The sequence below is a fragment of the Pelobates fuscus genome, chromosome 5 (genome assembly GCF_036172605.1).
Source record: "Pelobates fuscus isolate aPelFus1 chromosome 5, aPelFus1.pri, whole genome shotgun sequence".
Classification (NCBI taxonomy): domain Eukaryota; kingdom Metazoa; phylum Chordata; class Amphibia; order Anura; family Pelobatidae; genus Pelobates; species Pelobates fuscus.
Window position 1 is genome coordinate 220828292 of NC_086321.1, and position 17181 is coordinate 220845472.

Below are 17181 nucleotides of genomic sequence, written 5' to 3' on the forward strand. Positions count from 1 at the left end.
AATATTTTGCTACCTTTGCCCCCAACCTGCAGTGTTCATTTCTGAAGAGATAATACAACTGTATGTGATGTCACCACGTGTATTATCCTGACTAAAGTAGAAAGCTACGTTGAAATGCAACTCAGAGAAAAGCCTGATGTGGACATAAAAGATATTTATATATTTGTTTTCAAGGAAGTGAACTATAATTACTTCCTCCCCGCACTGAGGCCGCGCAGGTTCACTTCCTCCTGGTACACCAGCACACAGAGATTGAGACAGGAGGTGGAGGGAACGGCTGACCAATCCGAGGCGCCAGAAAAAAATTCTTAGTCGTCATGGCTACCTTGCACCTGGGATTTGTTGAGCCCTGCAGTAAGGGAATTGAGATGTGGCAATTAGAAAGGGATTCCATTACTTGCCACTCTAATGCCTCGCTTTGCCTTTGTAATCTTCTTTACATAGAAAGAAGCACTCGAGCACTCCACACTTGTGTAGAAGAATATATTAGAAACATAATTTCTTTACCATAGTGTCCCAGTACATTTTAAAGAAAAGCATGAAAGGAACCATAAGTTACTTAATTTTCAGGCCCTCAAGAAAATAAACAGGTTTTTTTTTATTTATTTATTTTATTAGGCCAGCAGGAAGTGCCTTGGATATACAAATGAGTTAATACATACAATGTTATTGATGGAAGGGAAATTCTGTGGTACTTGCACCTCCATAGGTTTTGGTTCCTATAAATAACTAGAATATCTTTTAATTGTTAATTTAGTATTTTCTATTGTATGTTTTGTGCGACTGACTATCTGACGATATTGTATTAATGCTGGCGTTTTCTATACATGTCGATCTTCCGCCTGGACAAGTAACAAACCGTTTCTAGTAGGAGGGGCTTCACCACAGGGGCGTATATATTATTTTGTAGGTTTTAGTACATTTTGCCAATCTGAAGGCGCAATGATTGTGAAATGCATCATTGGTGGGCGCTACAGTGGTGGAGTTTTTTTTATTAACCATGTAGAACTCGCCATTTGTAAGTCTTGAACATTACTTTGCTGAAGGACTTGATTTGCCATGTGACTGGGTATAACTACCAGGTTTACTACATATCGCAGTTTATTAATGCTAGTATCCTCTGCCGCCTTTCTTTTATTCATTGAGTTGGTTTTATTGTTATGTTTTATATATTTTTTTGAATAAACATACCTACATTTTTTTCCCCACAAATTTGTACCTCTTCCATTATTTCATGTGGTGACCTAAATCTCCTGTAGGTACCTGGATAGAGATCTGTCACCATATCAATTACTGACCGCTGCATTTAGATCCATGGGTGGACTCTATAGTCTTACAATATACTTACAATACTCCACATTTTTTGTATACCGTATATACTCGAGTATAAGCCGACCCGAATATAAGCCGAGGCCCCTAATTTTACCCCAAAAAACTGGGAAAACTTATTGACTCGAGTATAAGACTAGGGTGGGAAATGCAGCAGCTACTGGTAAATTTCTAAATAAAATTAGATCCTAAAAAAAATTATATTAATTGAATATTTATTTATTTGCAGTGTGTGTATGAATGCAGTGTGTGTACATAAATGCAGTGCAGTGTGTATATAAATGCAGTGTGTGTGTATGAATACAGTGTGTATATAATGAATGCAGTGCAGTGTGTGTGTATGAGTGCAGTGTGTATATAATGAATGCAGTGCAGTGTGTATGAGTGCAGTGTGTGTAAATGAATGCAGTGTGTGTGTGAGTGCAGTGTGTGTGATGGAGAGCATTGGTGGGGGTGGGCATTTTTTTATTATTATTTAATTATTAGTATAATATTATTATTTTTTCTTATATTATTTTTTTTAGTTTATTATTAATATATAATTTTTTTTTTGTCCCCCCCCTCTCTGCTTGTTAGCTGGCCAGGGAGGGGGGCTCTCACTCCCTGGTGGTCCAGTGGATGGGCTGTAGGAGGGGGGCTGGCAGAGAGCTCTTAATTACCTTTCCTGCAGCTCCTGTCAGCTCCCTTCTCTCTCCTCCGGTCCGTGCAGCTCCCAGGTCAGCTCCCTCTGCAAGTCTTGCGGCCGCGCGGAGCGTTGCCACGGGCTCTGACCCCGCGGCTCTCGCGAGACTTGCAGAGGGAGCTGCACGGTCCAGAGGAGAGAGAAGGGAGCTGACAGGAGCTGCAGCAAAAGGTAAGTTACAGCTTCCTGCCAGCCCCCGGTCCTTGTCTGTATTATGGCAATGAAAATTGCCATAATACAGACAATTGACTCGAGTATAAGACGAGTGGGGGTTTTTCAGCACAAAAGATTTGCTGAAAAACTTGTCTAATACACGAGTATATACGGTATATTGTTTTTTAGATTCTAGGTTAACATAACCGGTAATAGATTTATATTCTCTTCACATGTATTTATGTATATTTGTTTTTGACAAGGATATACTAATAATTTTACGTAGTGAGAAGTATACATATATACATTATATATATATATATATATATATATATATATATATATAAATAATAGATATGTTTTATAGTGTTTATCACACTCTCCGTGTTTGTTTTGTACTCCCGCCACTCATATTTGTCTATAATATTATGCCTAGAGAATTGTTGCAAATCCAAAAGTCAAACTATGCAAAATGTTTTATATAGACATTTACAAGCAATTACGGTAAACTAACACAATATAAAGTTGAAATTATATGCATTGTAAAGTGACACATTTGCCATGGCTGGTGTACTTTAAAACTGATGCATAATCAAAAGGAAAGGGCCAGGGTAGAAATCAAACCTTCATTTTTGTGAAAAACAATAATATCCATACTGAATAGTAAAACACATCCATCAAATGGTTGTCAATACAATCATGTGCACGGTATACAATTTAAAAATATTGATTAAAGTAAATAAACCTGGTCTGGCACTAGCAAGGTTTATTTATGGGGTTGTAAATTCTATATTCTTAATTACTTTAGTCATTCTTGAAAGTCATTTAGACATAGGATAAATTTAGTGCCACTACTATGCGTAATAAGCAGATTTTATCTGAATGACCTTACCAGGCAAACACTTACAGAACACATTACGAAATTATACAATGAAATACCACATTTTAATATTAATATGATGTCAATTCATGGTTTTATTAAAGACGTGTAGTGGGTAATTTATTTCTTATTTATGTCCCTCATCAGAAACTAAAAAAATGAGAATCAGAAACAAAGCATAAAAAAAAAAAAACCCATTAAGGTGAAATCACGTTACAACCAGAGTGTTCCATCGGCTATAAGTAGCCACCTCTCCAAATCAAACTCCTGGCTGCTCCCTCAGATAAGTAATTTGCAGGCCACATATTGCTCTGTTAATAATAATAATAATAATAATAATAATAATAATAAGTGACAAATTTACTACACACACTATTTATTCTTTGAAAATACTTTTAGTTACTTTAGGCATGTACGTGACTTAGTTCTATGGGTGCAAGATTTAAAACCACTTATATGGAGGCTTCCAGTTCCGCCACCATCTTAACTGGCCGCTAGGCATTAACGGGGGCATCACTGCTCCTTTGCACCTCACATCCACGGAGCCAAGGCTCACTGAAGGTTCCCGATGTTAACGGATTAAATGTTATTCGCGGTGATTACTGCGTCAGGTACTGGATCACATAATTAAAAGTGTGCCCCACACCTTCACATGACATCAGGCCTGGCAGCCTCCTTAGACCATAGAAGGCTGGTTGATAACCGTACACACACACTGACAGAAGATACTCTGCAGGGTTTTGGCTGCTGATATACTCCTAGTCCCTCTGCTCACTCCAGTGCCTTGTATTGGAGGACACTTTTGGCCTCAATCTTGAATTCAGGCTGCCACACAGCTGCTTCCAGTGTATATATACACACACACACACCTTTATTAAGTTTTCTTTCTCTTTTTGTGATATTATTAGAGACCAGTTGCAGACCTGCCTGCTGGTTCTATTTCAAGCTTGTGCCACTCTAAGAAAATGTCACCACATTTATAATACGTGTCTATCAGTTTCTCCTAGCTTGGAGACATCAATAGTGAGGGTTTTCCGCACTACCTCTCCCCTGTCACCAATGTCTCTTACCTCATTGCAAACGGACCAAAGCTCTGCAGCACTGATGTCTGACAGCTATTCCTCGTATACATAGTCGTTTTTCTTTTTTCTTCTCTCTCAACATCAGCACTATTGGATAACACAGAAAGGAAGGGAGCCTGCGGAGGGGCAGTAAATATATGCCCTCATAGACTGTACATTACTTGGTTGACTTATTTATTCTTGTTATTCCTTATTGGATGCTTCAGTATCTCAACCTGTTTTTTTTTCCTGGTAGGGGTGTACACCTGTAGCTGCAGGTTATCCCTTGCTACGCTTAACCTGTAGGCCTCAACTACATCCTGAGCCACTGCAAAACCCTGAATACCTTCACAGTTCCACTCTAATGGCGGCTAAAAGCTTTATGTGCAGGCAGACCTTTGCCACAGCCACATCAGAGCAGCAGAAAATTCTATGCTAGCAGCTCATCAGAATTGGGGTCAGCACACAAGAAGCCTTGGGTCTCTCTGCTTCAGAACGGATATCATTTCTCCTCATATGTACTGTAAATACCTTTGTTGACCATTATATATTTTTTAATTTATTTTTTGTTCTCCGATTTCCCTCCTTTTCTCTGTCATGGATAAATTAATTGATAAATCCTCCTCTAAACAATATAGCAGCAAACCTCAAAATCCTGCCAAGAAACAACATCTAAGAGAAACCACACCCCCGTCCACTCCAGCACTTTCCCCTACTGGCTCTATTCTGGATGAGGATCCCTCTTTGCCCCTCACATCATCTCACAGCAAGCTTCAGAAATCGCCCGTTTTCTTCTCAAACCAATCTTTGACTCCCAATTCAAGGACATTAAAGAATATATTGATAAAGCAGTTCATTTACTCCAATCCCATTCTACTCAAATTACTCTACTAGAAAACAGACAAAGCGCAACAGAAGATGAACTTCACCAATTACAATCGACTACACAATACTTTATCATCTCTACGGGATAAATTAGATGATCTCAAAAAACGGAGTAGAAGAAATAACCTAAGATTTGTGGGCTTCCCTGAATCATTGAACTCGGCTGACATTCTCTCCACTCTTCAAAGCTGGCTACAGGATATCCTGCAGCTCGGTAACTCTGCTCTCACTCCCATCGTTATTGAATGAGCACACAGATTAGGCCCTTTCAGGCCCAATGATGCCACTAAGTCACGACCAATAATAGCAAAATTCCTAAATTTCAATGATATGGTTCGTATCCTTACAGCTTATAAACAACTTCCTGGACTTACCTATCAAGACAAAAGAAGTATAATCTTCAAAGATTACTCTGCACAAGTCACACAGAGGAGACAAGCCTTTACTTCCATCAGTTCAGCATTACACTAGAAAGATTTGCTCCGTCGTATCCTGCCACTCTACGCTTACGCATCGCAAATCATAATTGGTCTACCTCTTCAGAATCAGAGGCTACCACCTTTCTACAGAATGTTCTCCCAGATTGGGGTACACCTTCACCAAACCCTTCAGCCAGATCCTCACCACTTAGGGAGGAGTGATGAACCTTCATCTCTAAATGCTTTTTGGTTCACCTATCTGTATATAGTTTGGGCCACTTGGCCTTCTACCTACCGGATCCGCTGGACTCTCTGCTTGCCTCTGACTTTGTGATTTTCCGTCCGCTTGGGCTGGGAGGGACGGAGTCTCCTTTTATGCTACCAATCTCAGCTATACCACCTTCCCCGCCGGGGTATCGACTAAGATATTAATGTCTTCTAATCCAAGAACTTTCTCTACCTCTACCATTAAATTCCTATCCTGGAATGTAAAAGGGGCAAACACACCGATAAATAGAAAGAAGATTTTGATGTATTTAGCTAAACAACAGTCACATATTACTCTTCTACAGGAAACTCATTGGTCACAATCGGCTGATACGCAGCTTAAAGCACCATGGATCCAATCCTGTACTGCAGCAAAATATAATTCCAAAACACGAGGGGAGGCATTCAAACCTTCAATAGGTAATACACAGCTGTGAGGTTGACTGGGAGGGTCGATATACTCGCTGGGCGAACTTTCTGAATGACAACCTGGAACACACGGAGGAGCCAAAACTACTATGGGAGACATATCCAAGGCAGTCATGAGGAGACATATAATTTTCTACACTTTATCTGCTAAGAAAAAATGGCAAAAGGACCACGCGGTATTAGAAAACAGACCTCAAACAAACAATCTTGTACGAGGTATTTGGCTAATCCATCTGACGAAAACAAGCAAACTTACCTTGATGCTTAATCCACTTACATAACTAACTATGCTCAATCAAAATTATACTTTCAGACACAACACTTTTTCAGATGGGGGGGTGAGGGGGTGTGATCTGGGAGGTTGTTGGCCCATATGGCCAACCCTAAAACCAGGTTCAAACCAATAACTGTAATCAACTCGCCGGAAGGAGGCCGGCTTACTTCTTATGCAGCAATTAAAGCTTTTCACGACTACTTCCAAAAACTATTGATAGCCCCGACTGATCATCATGATCAGGGTATGGCTTTGCTGAAAAATCTGAACCTACCTCATTTAGACGAGGACTCCAGGGAACTACTTAGTGCCCCTATTAATGAAAAAGAAAATCATATAACCATTGCGTCCCTTAAATCAGGTAAAGCTCCAGGCCCAGATGGATACACTGCCGAGTATTACAAAACTCTAAAACACCAAATCAGTCCCATCCTTAAGGCCCTTTTTGACCAAATCTATCTAAAGGGACTCTTGATACATTCCCTTAATCAGACACGCACTATGCTACTACCGAAGCCGGGTAGAGATGTGGAAGATTTGGCGTCCTATCGCCCTATATCGTTGCTCAATCTGGATCTTACAATTCTCACTAAAATCATAGCCTTACGAGTTCAATCATTTTTGCCCAGGGTCCCTAGGGGTCACCAACTCCGTGCTCTCTGTCCCCTGTGGCGGGAGTAGCAGCAAAGCAGGGGGGGGAGGGGGGGTCAACTATGAGGGTTCCAATACACACCATTCAAAATTATTTCAGTAACACTGCTCTGTTATGTTACTTTTTAAAGATATTTTTTTCTTTACTGCTTTTCTGTTTTTATGAAAATGTAAAAACTGACGGATTGCGACTAAGCCAATTACCATTGTATAACAAAATAACATTTCCTTGCTGTATCACTGAGATAATGATTAATAAAACATGTCATGGCTTTTGCACAAGCCACTATACTGCAATTTCTGTCATTGCAAAAATAAAGAATTACAAAAAAAAAAAAATGCACTTATGCACTAGACTCAAAATTTGATAAAATCCCCTTTGTTTATGCCACTCACACGTATTCTACTATAATTAACTTGATAACAAATATGGTACTTCAAATGTTTCCCAAACTTGAGCTTTCAATTAACTAAATCTGCAGTGTAGAGTATGTCAACTTTATTTTGACAGTTTTGGTCATAGTTGACACACTGAACTATCCTTTTTTACAAGTATCATCGACTATTTTGATAAACTGGTTCTAAAGTCCTTTAAACCAAGTTACATTCAACCAGTGAAATAAGATGTATTTTGCTGTTTTCCCAATTCATGGGAATTTCCAGAAATTCACCTATAAGATTTAACCCATGATAACCCACACATGTTTACCCTTGTGAGTTTATTATGCCACAGGGTTATTCCTAAACTCTAAACTAGTCTAGCAGAATGAAATCTGAATGGCAACATTTAGAGTTTGGGTGTGGCTCTAGTAGAGTTGGAATTGTTAGCCTTCATTTTTCAAATTACTATAATTCTGAATTTGGTAAATAAATCCCACTGACTTGAATGAAACATGATTAGGCATGTGTGTATGACAATATACAAGCACTAATATTTAGTAATCCTATGTTACTGGTGCACTGTATGCTAAACGGAGTACAGAAGGGGCAGTGAGAAAACATTTATTGCAAAGGGACTAAGCATGGGGATTAAATGAACACTAGCACACTGTAGTGCGTATGGTTTTAGAAGAGTTTGACTTTTTACATTGGGTCCGCCTGGCTTAACCCAGAAGAGCCAAAAGACGATCGTAAGCAGGAGCTTCCGGCTCTCATGGTAGCAGAGAGGAGAGCTGGAAATGGGAGAAAGATGCACAGGCTCACCAACTTGCTAGCAGAGACGGGGGAATTCGAGTAAGAATATAAACGTATATTCATTCCTAACATGCTGTAGTGGTTATGGTACTCACCATTACTTGGAGAATTTCTTTAAACACACACACAGTTGACTTAATATATTATGTCATTATTTACAGGGGGGGATATCAACCAGTTAACTAATTTCCCTTCACATTCTTATTTACCCTTAACCTAGTCACCTACTGTTTACAAACTATTCTGTCAATACATATGCAATCCCTTTTAACTTTAGGGTAAAAAAGTAATGTTATTTGTGTAATTTCACCCCTTTTTCCCATAGCTCGTAGGCTCTTTATATTAGGACCTTTAGCTCTTGTTCAAGAAAGCCAATAATAAAATAAAGTATAAAATATATTTAATCTATGTAAAGGATTCTGGAAGAGGTTTCTAAAATCAGAGGGGTTTTATTGTTCTCCTAACCATTAAAGTCGCTGCAGACCACATTCTTAGCCCCCAAGAGAATCTAAAAAAAAAAAGGAAGTAAACAAACACTCAGATTACTTGGGACCATAAACAGGGAGTGTTACATACCATTTTTTAGGTTGCGAAAGAGGCTTGTACTTGCTGAATTTTACCCTCCATTCCAAAACATCTTTGCATCTCTGGCAAACTCCATCATGTAACTTTGAATTAAGTTTCTAAAATGACGAGAAAAAAAAAAAAAAAAGTATAGATAATAATGCAGACAAAACAATCACCAAGTCTAATCCAAATGCACACAACTAAATTATGCTTGCTGATTTTATTAAAGACACGGAGGCTCTTATTATGCATTCTCTTTCTTTATTATACTCCCAGCAGCAAGAAAAGGGAAGTATGAGAGAATCATAGAAAAAAGAAACCATAACAATAGCCTGGTAACAGTAGCACCAATCAGCATACAGTTTAATCCATATAGGTGTAGTGCTCCTTGACTCCTCCTCTTTCTTGCTGCTCCCTCAGACAAGTTAAGTACCTCATCTTGCTACTCCTGTGATTTCTTATACATTTGTATTTAATTCCTACACATTATTTGGATGTTCATTAGATTGTAAATTATTGTATATTATTGTCAGGTCATACTGTCTTCTGTGGTGTATACCCTTCTGGTGTCAGGAGAGTGCTTCCTATCTGGTATCAGGGGAGTGATTCCTCCCTGCCCTCACCTAGATTGTATTTCCCTGTTGGGTGACTGGTGCTACGCTTTGCACCTCCAGTTTTTGTCCGCGGTTTTTCAGGCAGCAGCGCATGCGCGGCCATTGAGTTTCATTTTCCCCTTGCGGTCCGGCCGCGTATGCGCAATTTGTGGCGCGGCGGCCATCTTTATGGTTTCTGTCGCCGGGAGTGTAACTTGCACTCGCGGCGGCCATTTTAAACGCGATTTCAGCGGGAATCTGTCACGTACAAGCTTCAGCTCATACCGGCTTCTCCTACCCGCCCAAGCACTCTCCTAAGACCCAGACTGGGATATCATTGTAGGTTTTTGTACTTATTACTGCCAAACTGTAAGTGTGGTGTGGAGGATTAATCTATCCTGACACCCTTTTCTGTTTTCTCTCAAAGCTAGTTTTTTTCCTTTACAGTCTAAAACAATGGGTTATTAATATTGGCTAGGTGCCAAGTGTATAAGTTTATTTTACTGTGCCCAATAATTTTCACTAGTTGAACTTGGGTATATATATTCCCTGTGAAGATTGTATCTGCTAAATGCAGGATCAGAGTGACAGACCTTCAAGGTCTATGTGCCCCACACCAGGCGTTTCCCCTTCTAACAAGGGAGGTAAAGGTAACACCAGCCTCATGGCATCGGAGGAATTTCAAACCCTCCTGGACGCTACCATGGCACAATCCATTACCAGAGCTTTAACCTCGCCGATGGGGGGGTCATGTTGTCCTCTATCACTAGTTACATCGATTGATTAACATGGTTGACGAGTTGTTAATTGCGGAATAGCAGTCACGAGATTTCGATATTACCATATTTCTCCTTTCTTTTAGCTTGAATACAACTGGAGAGTTGGCGGTTGAAACGGTTCTATATTGCAGTTCCAGTTATGGTTTTGGTTTGTGGATTCGTATTTATGGTTGGAATACCTTGAATTTTGCACTAATGGTCTTCAGGATCTACGCAGAAAGAGGAGGAGTCAAGGAGCACTACACCTATATGGATTATACTGTATGCTGATTGGTGCTACTGTTACCAGGCTATTGTTATGGTTTATTTTTTCTATGATTCTCTCATACTTCCCTTCTCTTGCTGCTGGGAGTATAATAAAGAAAGAGAATGCATAATACTCGCCTCCGTGTCAGTAATAAAATCATGACTTTACGTCATGTTAATAGTAAAATCTGGTAATTGCATTATAATTTTAACAAATCAGTGTGGCCATAAAAGAATATCTAGGACAAAAGAAAGTGGATGAGGACATTACAAAGCTATGACACATGTTAAATTTACGTGACTTGTACAAATTGGAATTACACAACACACCACATTATGCGAAGGATGACAGCATTTGGAAATGATATTCCAAAGTTCAGCACACTGCAGATAATGCAAGAATTTATGACATTCCTGAGATAACTAACTATTTGCATATTTTGAAATGAAATGCTTTTACATATTTCCACACGGTGTGTGTGTTTATGTATGGATAGCTAGCTAACTAGTTTTTGTTTCCCCCTCCTTTTCCTAAAAACAGTAAACTGCCTCTTCAAACTGTACACAGACAAACAGAACTTATTAAAATAAATAAATGAAAATTATAACATTCTTTAAAAAAAATTTAAATATATAGTACAGGAAAATGCACAATAAAGTTGGCATTACTAAAATATTAGCCCATTGTTGAGGTAAATGTATGGACCTGAATAAAAATGAAAGAATGTTCAAATGGCCCTTCCCACAGTGGCATAAACCTGAAGCAGGAGTTATGTATTGATTGATAACATACACTTACATTGGAGGATGAATTGGATTCTAGAGATTGTTTGTGCATCAACTGTGAACTTTTGGACCAGAGAATATATGTAAAAAAAAAAAAGGGACTCCAGGCGTTATGACCACTACAGCCGCTGTAGGGGTTATGCCAGGAGTACCTTGGCCAGGTTAGACAGCAACGGTTTGCTGGGTCCTCAACAGGCTACAATGTTCTCTGGTGGTCCATTGATGTGCTTCAGGTTTCTGAAGAGCTGGAAGCCACAGCGGGCAACATTTATTGTTTGAGAGACTTGGCATTAGCCAACCTGGAACTCCAGAGGAGATGTTACAGCACTGGCAGTAAAGGGGTTAATCTTTTTATATGCAGTATTTCAAAGTAAAACACTGCACATACAAACTGCAGACATCTGAAATAGTCATGGAACTGAAAGTAACTGATTTCTTCATGATGGTTGCTGCATATCGTTACAAATTGAGATTACTCTATGCCCGTTAGTGGTGTATAATAGAAATAGCAATGTGGACATCACCCAAGACACGTGATCAGAGGGACTGCTGTCGCCAACGATGCCCATCACTCTAAGCCAGCCAGGATCTCTATGAAGAAAGGTAGAAACTAAAATGAAGAGTGTATTTGCTGTTCGTGGAAGCCTCGCTCATATGGTTAACCAGGGAAGCCTAAAAACCTGCCACATCTCAGAGGACTGCAGTAACAGTCAAACATAGTGGCACTTTGCAGTGACTGATAGCCAACACCTTGCAGTCAGTGGACTATTCCAACAAAAGCAATTGATTGGCTCCCTAGCGGTCTGATCAACCTGGTAGCCAAGTATAGAAATAATTTGCTCAGCTGTCAGCAAATGTAACAGTACTAAGACTGTCTCTCAAAGAGATTCAACAGTCTGGAGGCCAATCTACTAAACAGTTAATTGTTAAAGTGAGAAAGTCACATTTGGCACGGTTTGGTATAATGAAACAGAGGGTTCTAACTTTATCAAGTTGCATCTCTGGGAAGCAAGCAAAGCAAAATGTCTTAAACCCTACAAAAGTTCCCTATAAACCTGAAAAGGGTATACATGTGTGGTATTTCTGTACTCCATTTTTGGTCCTCTTCTAATTTATATAAGTATATTGTTTTGTATTTGGATACTAATATATTTATAGTTTCAGGAGACCACATTTTGCAAACGGTTAGATTTAACAGCTTAATTCTCACCTTGCAATACTTGTTCCATTCATAGGCAGAAAGGTGTGAACTACTAAAGTATGGGAAAAAAGTGTCACGTGCAAAAGATGTTCTACAATTTCTTATTATCTTGTATAAATTTCTCATGGTGTGTAATGTTAAATAAACACTTTGTGTGTAAATATATACACATACACACAAAATATTTAGTTTTCTTTTATTGGAGGGTTTCTTTTGTTTATAATTATTATTGGCATATACATAGCACCAACTTATTACGCAGTGTTTTACAATATTATAAAAGGAGTAAATTTAACAATAAACTAGAAAATTACGAAGTGTTACAGGAACAATGGTTGATGAGGAACCAGTCAAACAAGCTTACAATCTTCTGATTTCCTATCGTCCCACTCAATTTCTGCATTGAAACTTACCTATAGTCCAGTGCCAGGAGAGCGCTCCTGTGACATCATCATTACTGATGACTTGTGTCCAATAAGATGGTTTTCACAGATTGGCACTGGGACATACCTTGCATGAGCAACCAATGCTGTGATTCGCAAACAAAGTTTCTCTATAAAGCACTCAATTCTTTACTTTGAACCACAGTTCAACGAGTAAGACCGACAACTCTGTACATGGAAGCTGGGAGATGTTACTAAAGGGGTTCATCAAACTGCTAAAACTACTTTTAATAAAATAAGTCAGAGGGTACATGCAGTTTTCCCCTAAAGCACTTCACCAAGCTGACAAACGGGTTTTCCGCCATAAATGCCTTAGCAGATTTACAGATGTCCCAGTAGTAGCTCCAGGAATTGAAAATAATTGTAATATCCCAATAAATGCAGCATCATGAAACTAGACTTCCATTAATGAGGTTTACTGGCCTCTTGTAACATGACAGTACAGAAAGGCCACATTGAACATACTACTAGCGAAGGTTTAGGGGGAGAAAACATTCAAAATTAAGTTAATATTTTAGGCCAAATTAGCTGAATTAGAGAAAAAATAAAGAGCTACATTTCTAGTTTGGCAATTTTGGCTTAAAATGTAAAACTCAGGGAATAACCATGAAAGCAACTGGGAGGAAAGCTCCCTGCAGGATAGGGGTCAATCCACATATTGCTCTGTCCACATATTAAGACCATAGTAGAGTAATACCCAGTGAGCGGAGCCTGGCAGGGCGATACCCAGTGAGCGGAGCCTGGCAGGGCGATACCCAGTGAGCGGGGGGACACCCAGTGAGCGGAGTGACCGGAGCCTGGCAGGGGGACACCCAGTGAGCGGAGTGACCGGAGCCTGGCAGGGGGACACCCAGTGAGCGGAGTGACCGGAGCCTGGCAGGGCGATACCCAGTGAGCGGAGCCTGGCAGGGCGATACCCAGTGAGCGGAGCCTGGCAGGGCGATACCCAGTGAGCGGAGTGACCGGAGCCTGGCAGGGGGACACCCAGTGAGCGGAGCCTGGCAGGGGGACACCCAGTGAGCGGATGGCCAGTTCCGGTGATGGTCACGCGGTGCTCACCTTGGTGAGGTGGTTGCTCTCATACTTGTCGTTCCTAAACACGCTAGCATTCCGGTGCTTCTGAGGCCGCGATCGCTGCACGTTTCCTCTCTGTGAACTCATGTTGTTGCGTTTGGCCCTCGCCGGTGCCCGTGAGAAGAAGCACACCCCTTCTTCCTCTACTGTTGCTAAGCAACGTTCCCATCCAGACTTTCCATTGGTCCGTTCTGCTGTCCGTCACACGCGGCCCTCCCTCTACTCACGGCTGTCCTGCCCACCGCCATGCCTAATAGGCTGCTACAATAGGTGACGTCACCCACACCCTGACCCTCCGATTGGTTGTCGGCGACGCTAGTGCCACGCCCATCACCAAAAGTTCTGCCTGCGCCCGGGGGCCGCCTCTTCCTCCTCCTCTCAGCTGCCAGTCTTAGTGCCATCTCCGCGGTGTCCGCCTGCAGCGCTTCCTGTTCCCGGGTCCCCTCGGCTTCTCCTCCTCTCCCCGTGTACTGGATGGACCTGGCTCCCGACACAGTGACGTCACCATTCAGCGTGTGACTTATTTTGGAGAGTGACGTAAACATTCGGGAGACCGTGTCTGGGTTATGACGTGTGGTGAGCGGCTTGAGAATCGGTAACGTTATTGGCTGCGTGGAGTGACGTCACGTTGGTCCCACCCTCACACAGGCTCACAGCTCCCCCTCCCCGCATCTCAGCTGCTGCAGTGAGCGGTGTGCGCGGTGCAGGTCAGTACTGGGCACTGGGGTGGGAGGTGTAGACGTGTAATGCTGGGTACAGTGACCCCAGCCGGGTCCTCAGAGCAGACAGGCAGTGCCCAGCGCTGTATCTCCCGGGATGCTGAAATCAATCTGCGCTGAACTGGGAGCTGCTGGCCCCCCGCTATGCTTTCTATGAACCAGCCGGTAACAGGCTGCCTGAGCATCATAGGAGCCGCAGTCCACTATTGCTGGAGAGCTAATGGCGGAGCACTGCTGGTTTAACCCCATAACCGCCTGTGGAATTTTTACTGAAATATAATTTGAGGTCCAGACCATAATTCCACATTAGAATGTCTTGTATAGAGTATCACTGAGGCTTCGTGCAGCCCTGCGGATTTTAAAGGATTAGGACATTCCATAATGGAGTAGGATACTATATATATATATATATATATATATATATATATATATATATATATATATATATAATCTGTCTCTAAGGGTGGATGGTTTACGCCACTAGACTAGGAAGATGTTGCTTCAGTATGCTGCCGTTATAAAACCGTGCTTTCATCTTCCAACTAGAAATCATTTGCTGATGTATTTACCTTTATTACATTGTCATTTTATATACGTATCACCCACAATGCAGTGCTTAACTCTGGTTCAGAAGGTAAAGGAGAGTCCTAGTCAGTTTTGCTCTTTGTATAGAGATGTACACTTTTCAAAATGTATTAGTAATCAGCCAGTGGCCGCAACATAACAGTACAGAGTGTTTTCCACCTAGCTGTAATTGTGAATATCTGTGTGCTGATACTGTATACTTGGTTAATTTGGGAAGCGTAAGCACACATTGAGCTATCTCCAGTACAAGTTTATAAATGTGGGGTGTGGGCTGCATAAAATGTCAGAGGCTGATTTATTAATCTGCTAAAAAAATTTCTTTAGCAGTGCTAATGAATGGTTAGCAGAGTACAGACGTTCACCTCACATACTCTGTAATATCCTGTCCGCCATGCCATCTTGGCTAATTAGAAAGTAAGGCTCCCAAAACATAAACACGATTTAGTTTTTGAAGATTCCTGTGACCTTAACTAGGAAATAAATCTTATGTTTTAAGTATTTCCTAATCTGTACCTTGGCCAGACGTCTCGATGAGCTAGTCTGTGAGTAATGAAATGAGTATGCTAAAATGGTACTCCTATATTGTTATACATTACAGTACCAACTAAGGTGTGGAACATATAGAATTTGTTTTTAATTATGATTCATTTAAATTACTATTATTAGTGGCAGCATTCTTTATATAGTGCCAACATATTCTGTAGCGCATTTCAATTTGAAATGTTATATTTAGAGGTGAAGAAGGCCTTGCTTACAGTCTGAGAGGATTTGAGGTAGGTGGATACATATCCTTAGATATATTGCCCAAGAACACTTACTGGTGAGGTGGTCTGACCAGGATTCTAACCTGGGTTAACCAATTGTAAGGCCGTAATTTTACAATATGGGATAGCTATGTATTTTATTTGTATATACAGATAACTGAATGTTTTGAATGAATTATGTCAATAGAAAAATTTATTCACAAGATACCAAAGTTGTAATGTGTTCACAAAGGCTTTTTTGCTTTACAGAATATGTTGGCACTCTTAGTGTATCCACCTGGAATTATTTTAAACAATATTCCAGCCTCGGGCAATGGAAACAAGTAGTGTAGACTGTCTGTGTCTGTAGGCTATACAACGTAAACACCATGTACGCTCCTGTCTCTTCCATTGGTTTTATGTCTCGATACTAATCTGCCTTTTGGGTTAAAAATGCAACCCTCCAGAACTAATCCTGGGAATGGCGAGAATAGCAATCTCTCAGGAACAATTGCCATTAGCACGTCCTTTTTCGTTAGGAGGGGGGAAGAATTTTAGCCATGTCAGAGCAGCTCTGTGTACTTTAGGATCTATTCATTTCACAGGCAGTTATTAAAGTAAAAAGACATTGCAAAACTTAGGCTTCATCCATGTGACCAATGGCATCTAGCCAAAAGCTTTGCATTTGTCTGTCTGAGGGATTTTTAGGTCAAGTAAGTCTCTACTACACACACGGGTTTAATTTGTTGGAATCCTTCAGTATATATTGAGGATTAGTAGAGCTTGTTGTGGTAATTAGTCTGCAGAGCATATCACGATCTGTCTCATTGGAACTATCACTAAGCAAAACTGATGTTTGTAGATATAGCCTGCATTGTCATCGCATATTGTTCTGCGTTGCCTCCCCCCATTTTCACATTGCATACAGCTTTGAAGAAATGTCCCTGCTCCCCTCCCCCACGGTCCTGCTGTCTGGCTTAGTATCCATGGAATGGGATGTGGGGGCGGCTGTGTTGTGTAGGTGGTAGGCACAGACCGATCCACCCTCTCTTCTTATGTCTTGCTGGAATTTTGCTGCAATGTGCATTTAAGAAAGCTGAATCCAGAACAATGTTTGTCTTTATTTAGATCTGGTAACACAGTAACAGGCTGATTATTTCTCTGGTATGGCACGAATTAGAAAATTCTTTAAAACATAGCAGTTTCTCTGAGTTTGAAAAT

At 40.6% G+C, this 17181-nt stretch overlaps 2 protein-coding genes across 3 annotated transcripts in view; one reads left to right on the forward strand and one right to left on the reverse strand.

Annotated features, from left to right (window-relative positions):
• C5H9orf85 (chromosome 5 C9orf85 homolog) overlaps window positions 1–14046 on the reverse strand; it is a 30450-nt gene extending 16404 nt beyond the window's left edge. The window contains exons 1-2 of the mRNA XM_063455048.1: window positions 13899–14046; window positions 8801–8907 (exon numbers count right to left, since the gene is read on the reverse strand). Of these exons, the coding sequence (XP_063311118.1) occupies window positions 8801–8907; window positions 13899–14000 (209 nt within the window). The 5' untranslated portion in view covers window positions 14001–14046. The remainder of the gene's footprint in view (window positions 1–8800; window positions 8908–13898) is intronic.
• Window positions 14047–14258: 212 nt separating this feature from the next.
• Window positions 14259–17181, forward strand: part of ABHD17B (abhydrolase domain containing 17B, depalmitoylase) — a 42357-nt gene continuing 39434 nt past the window's right edge. The window contains exon 1 of one of the 2 annotated variants that reach the window (XM_063455045.1): window positions 14259–14620. Coding sequence is in view for 1 of the 2 variants with exons in the window: in XM_063455044.1 (XP_063311114.1) it covers window positions 14480–14489 (10 nt within the window). In the remaining variant the exon portion in view is untranslated. The remainder of the gene's footprint in view (window positions 14621–17181) is intronic. The other variant, XM_063455044.1, reaches the window with a different exon arrangement.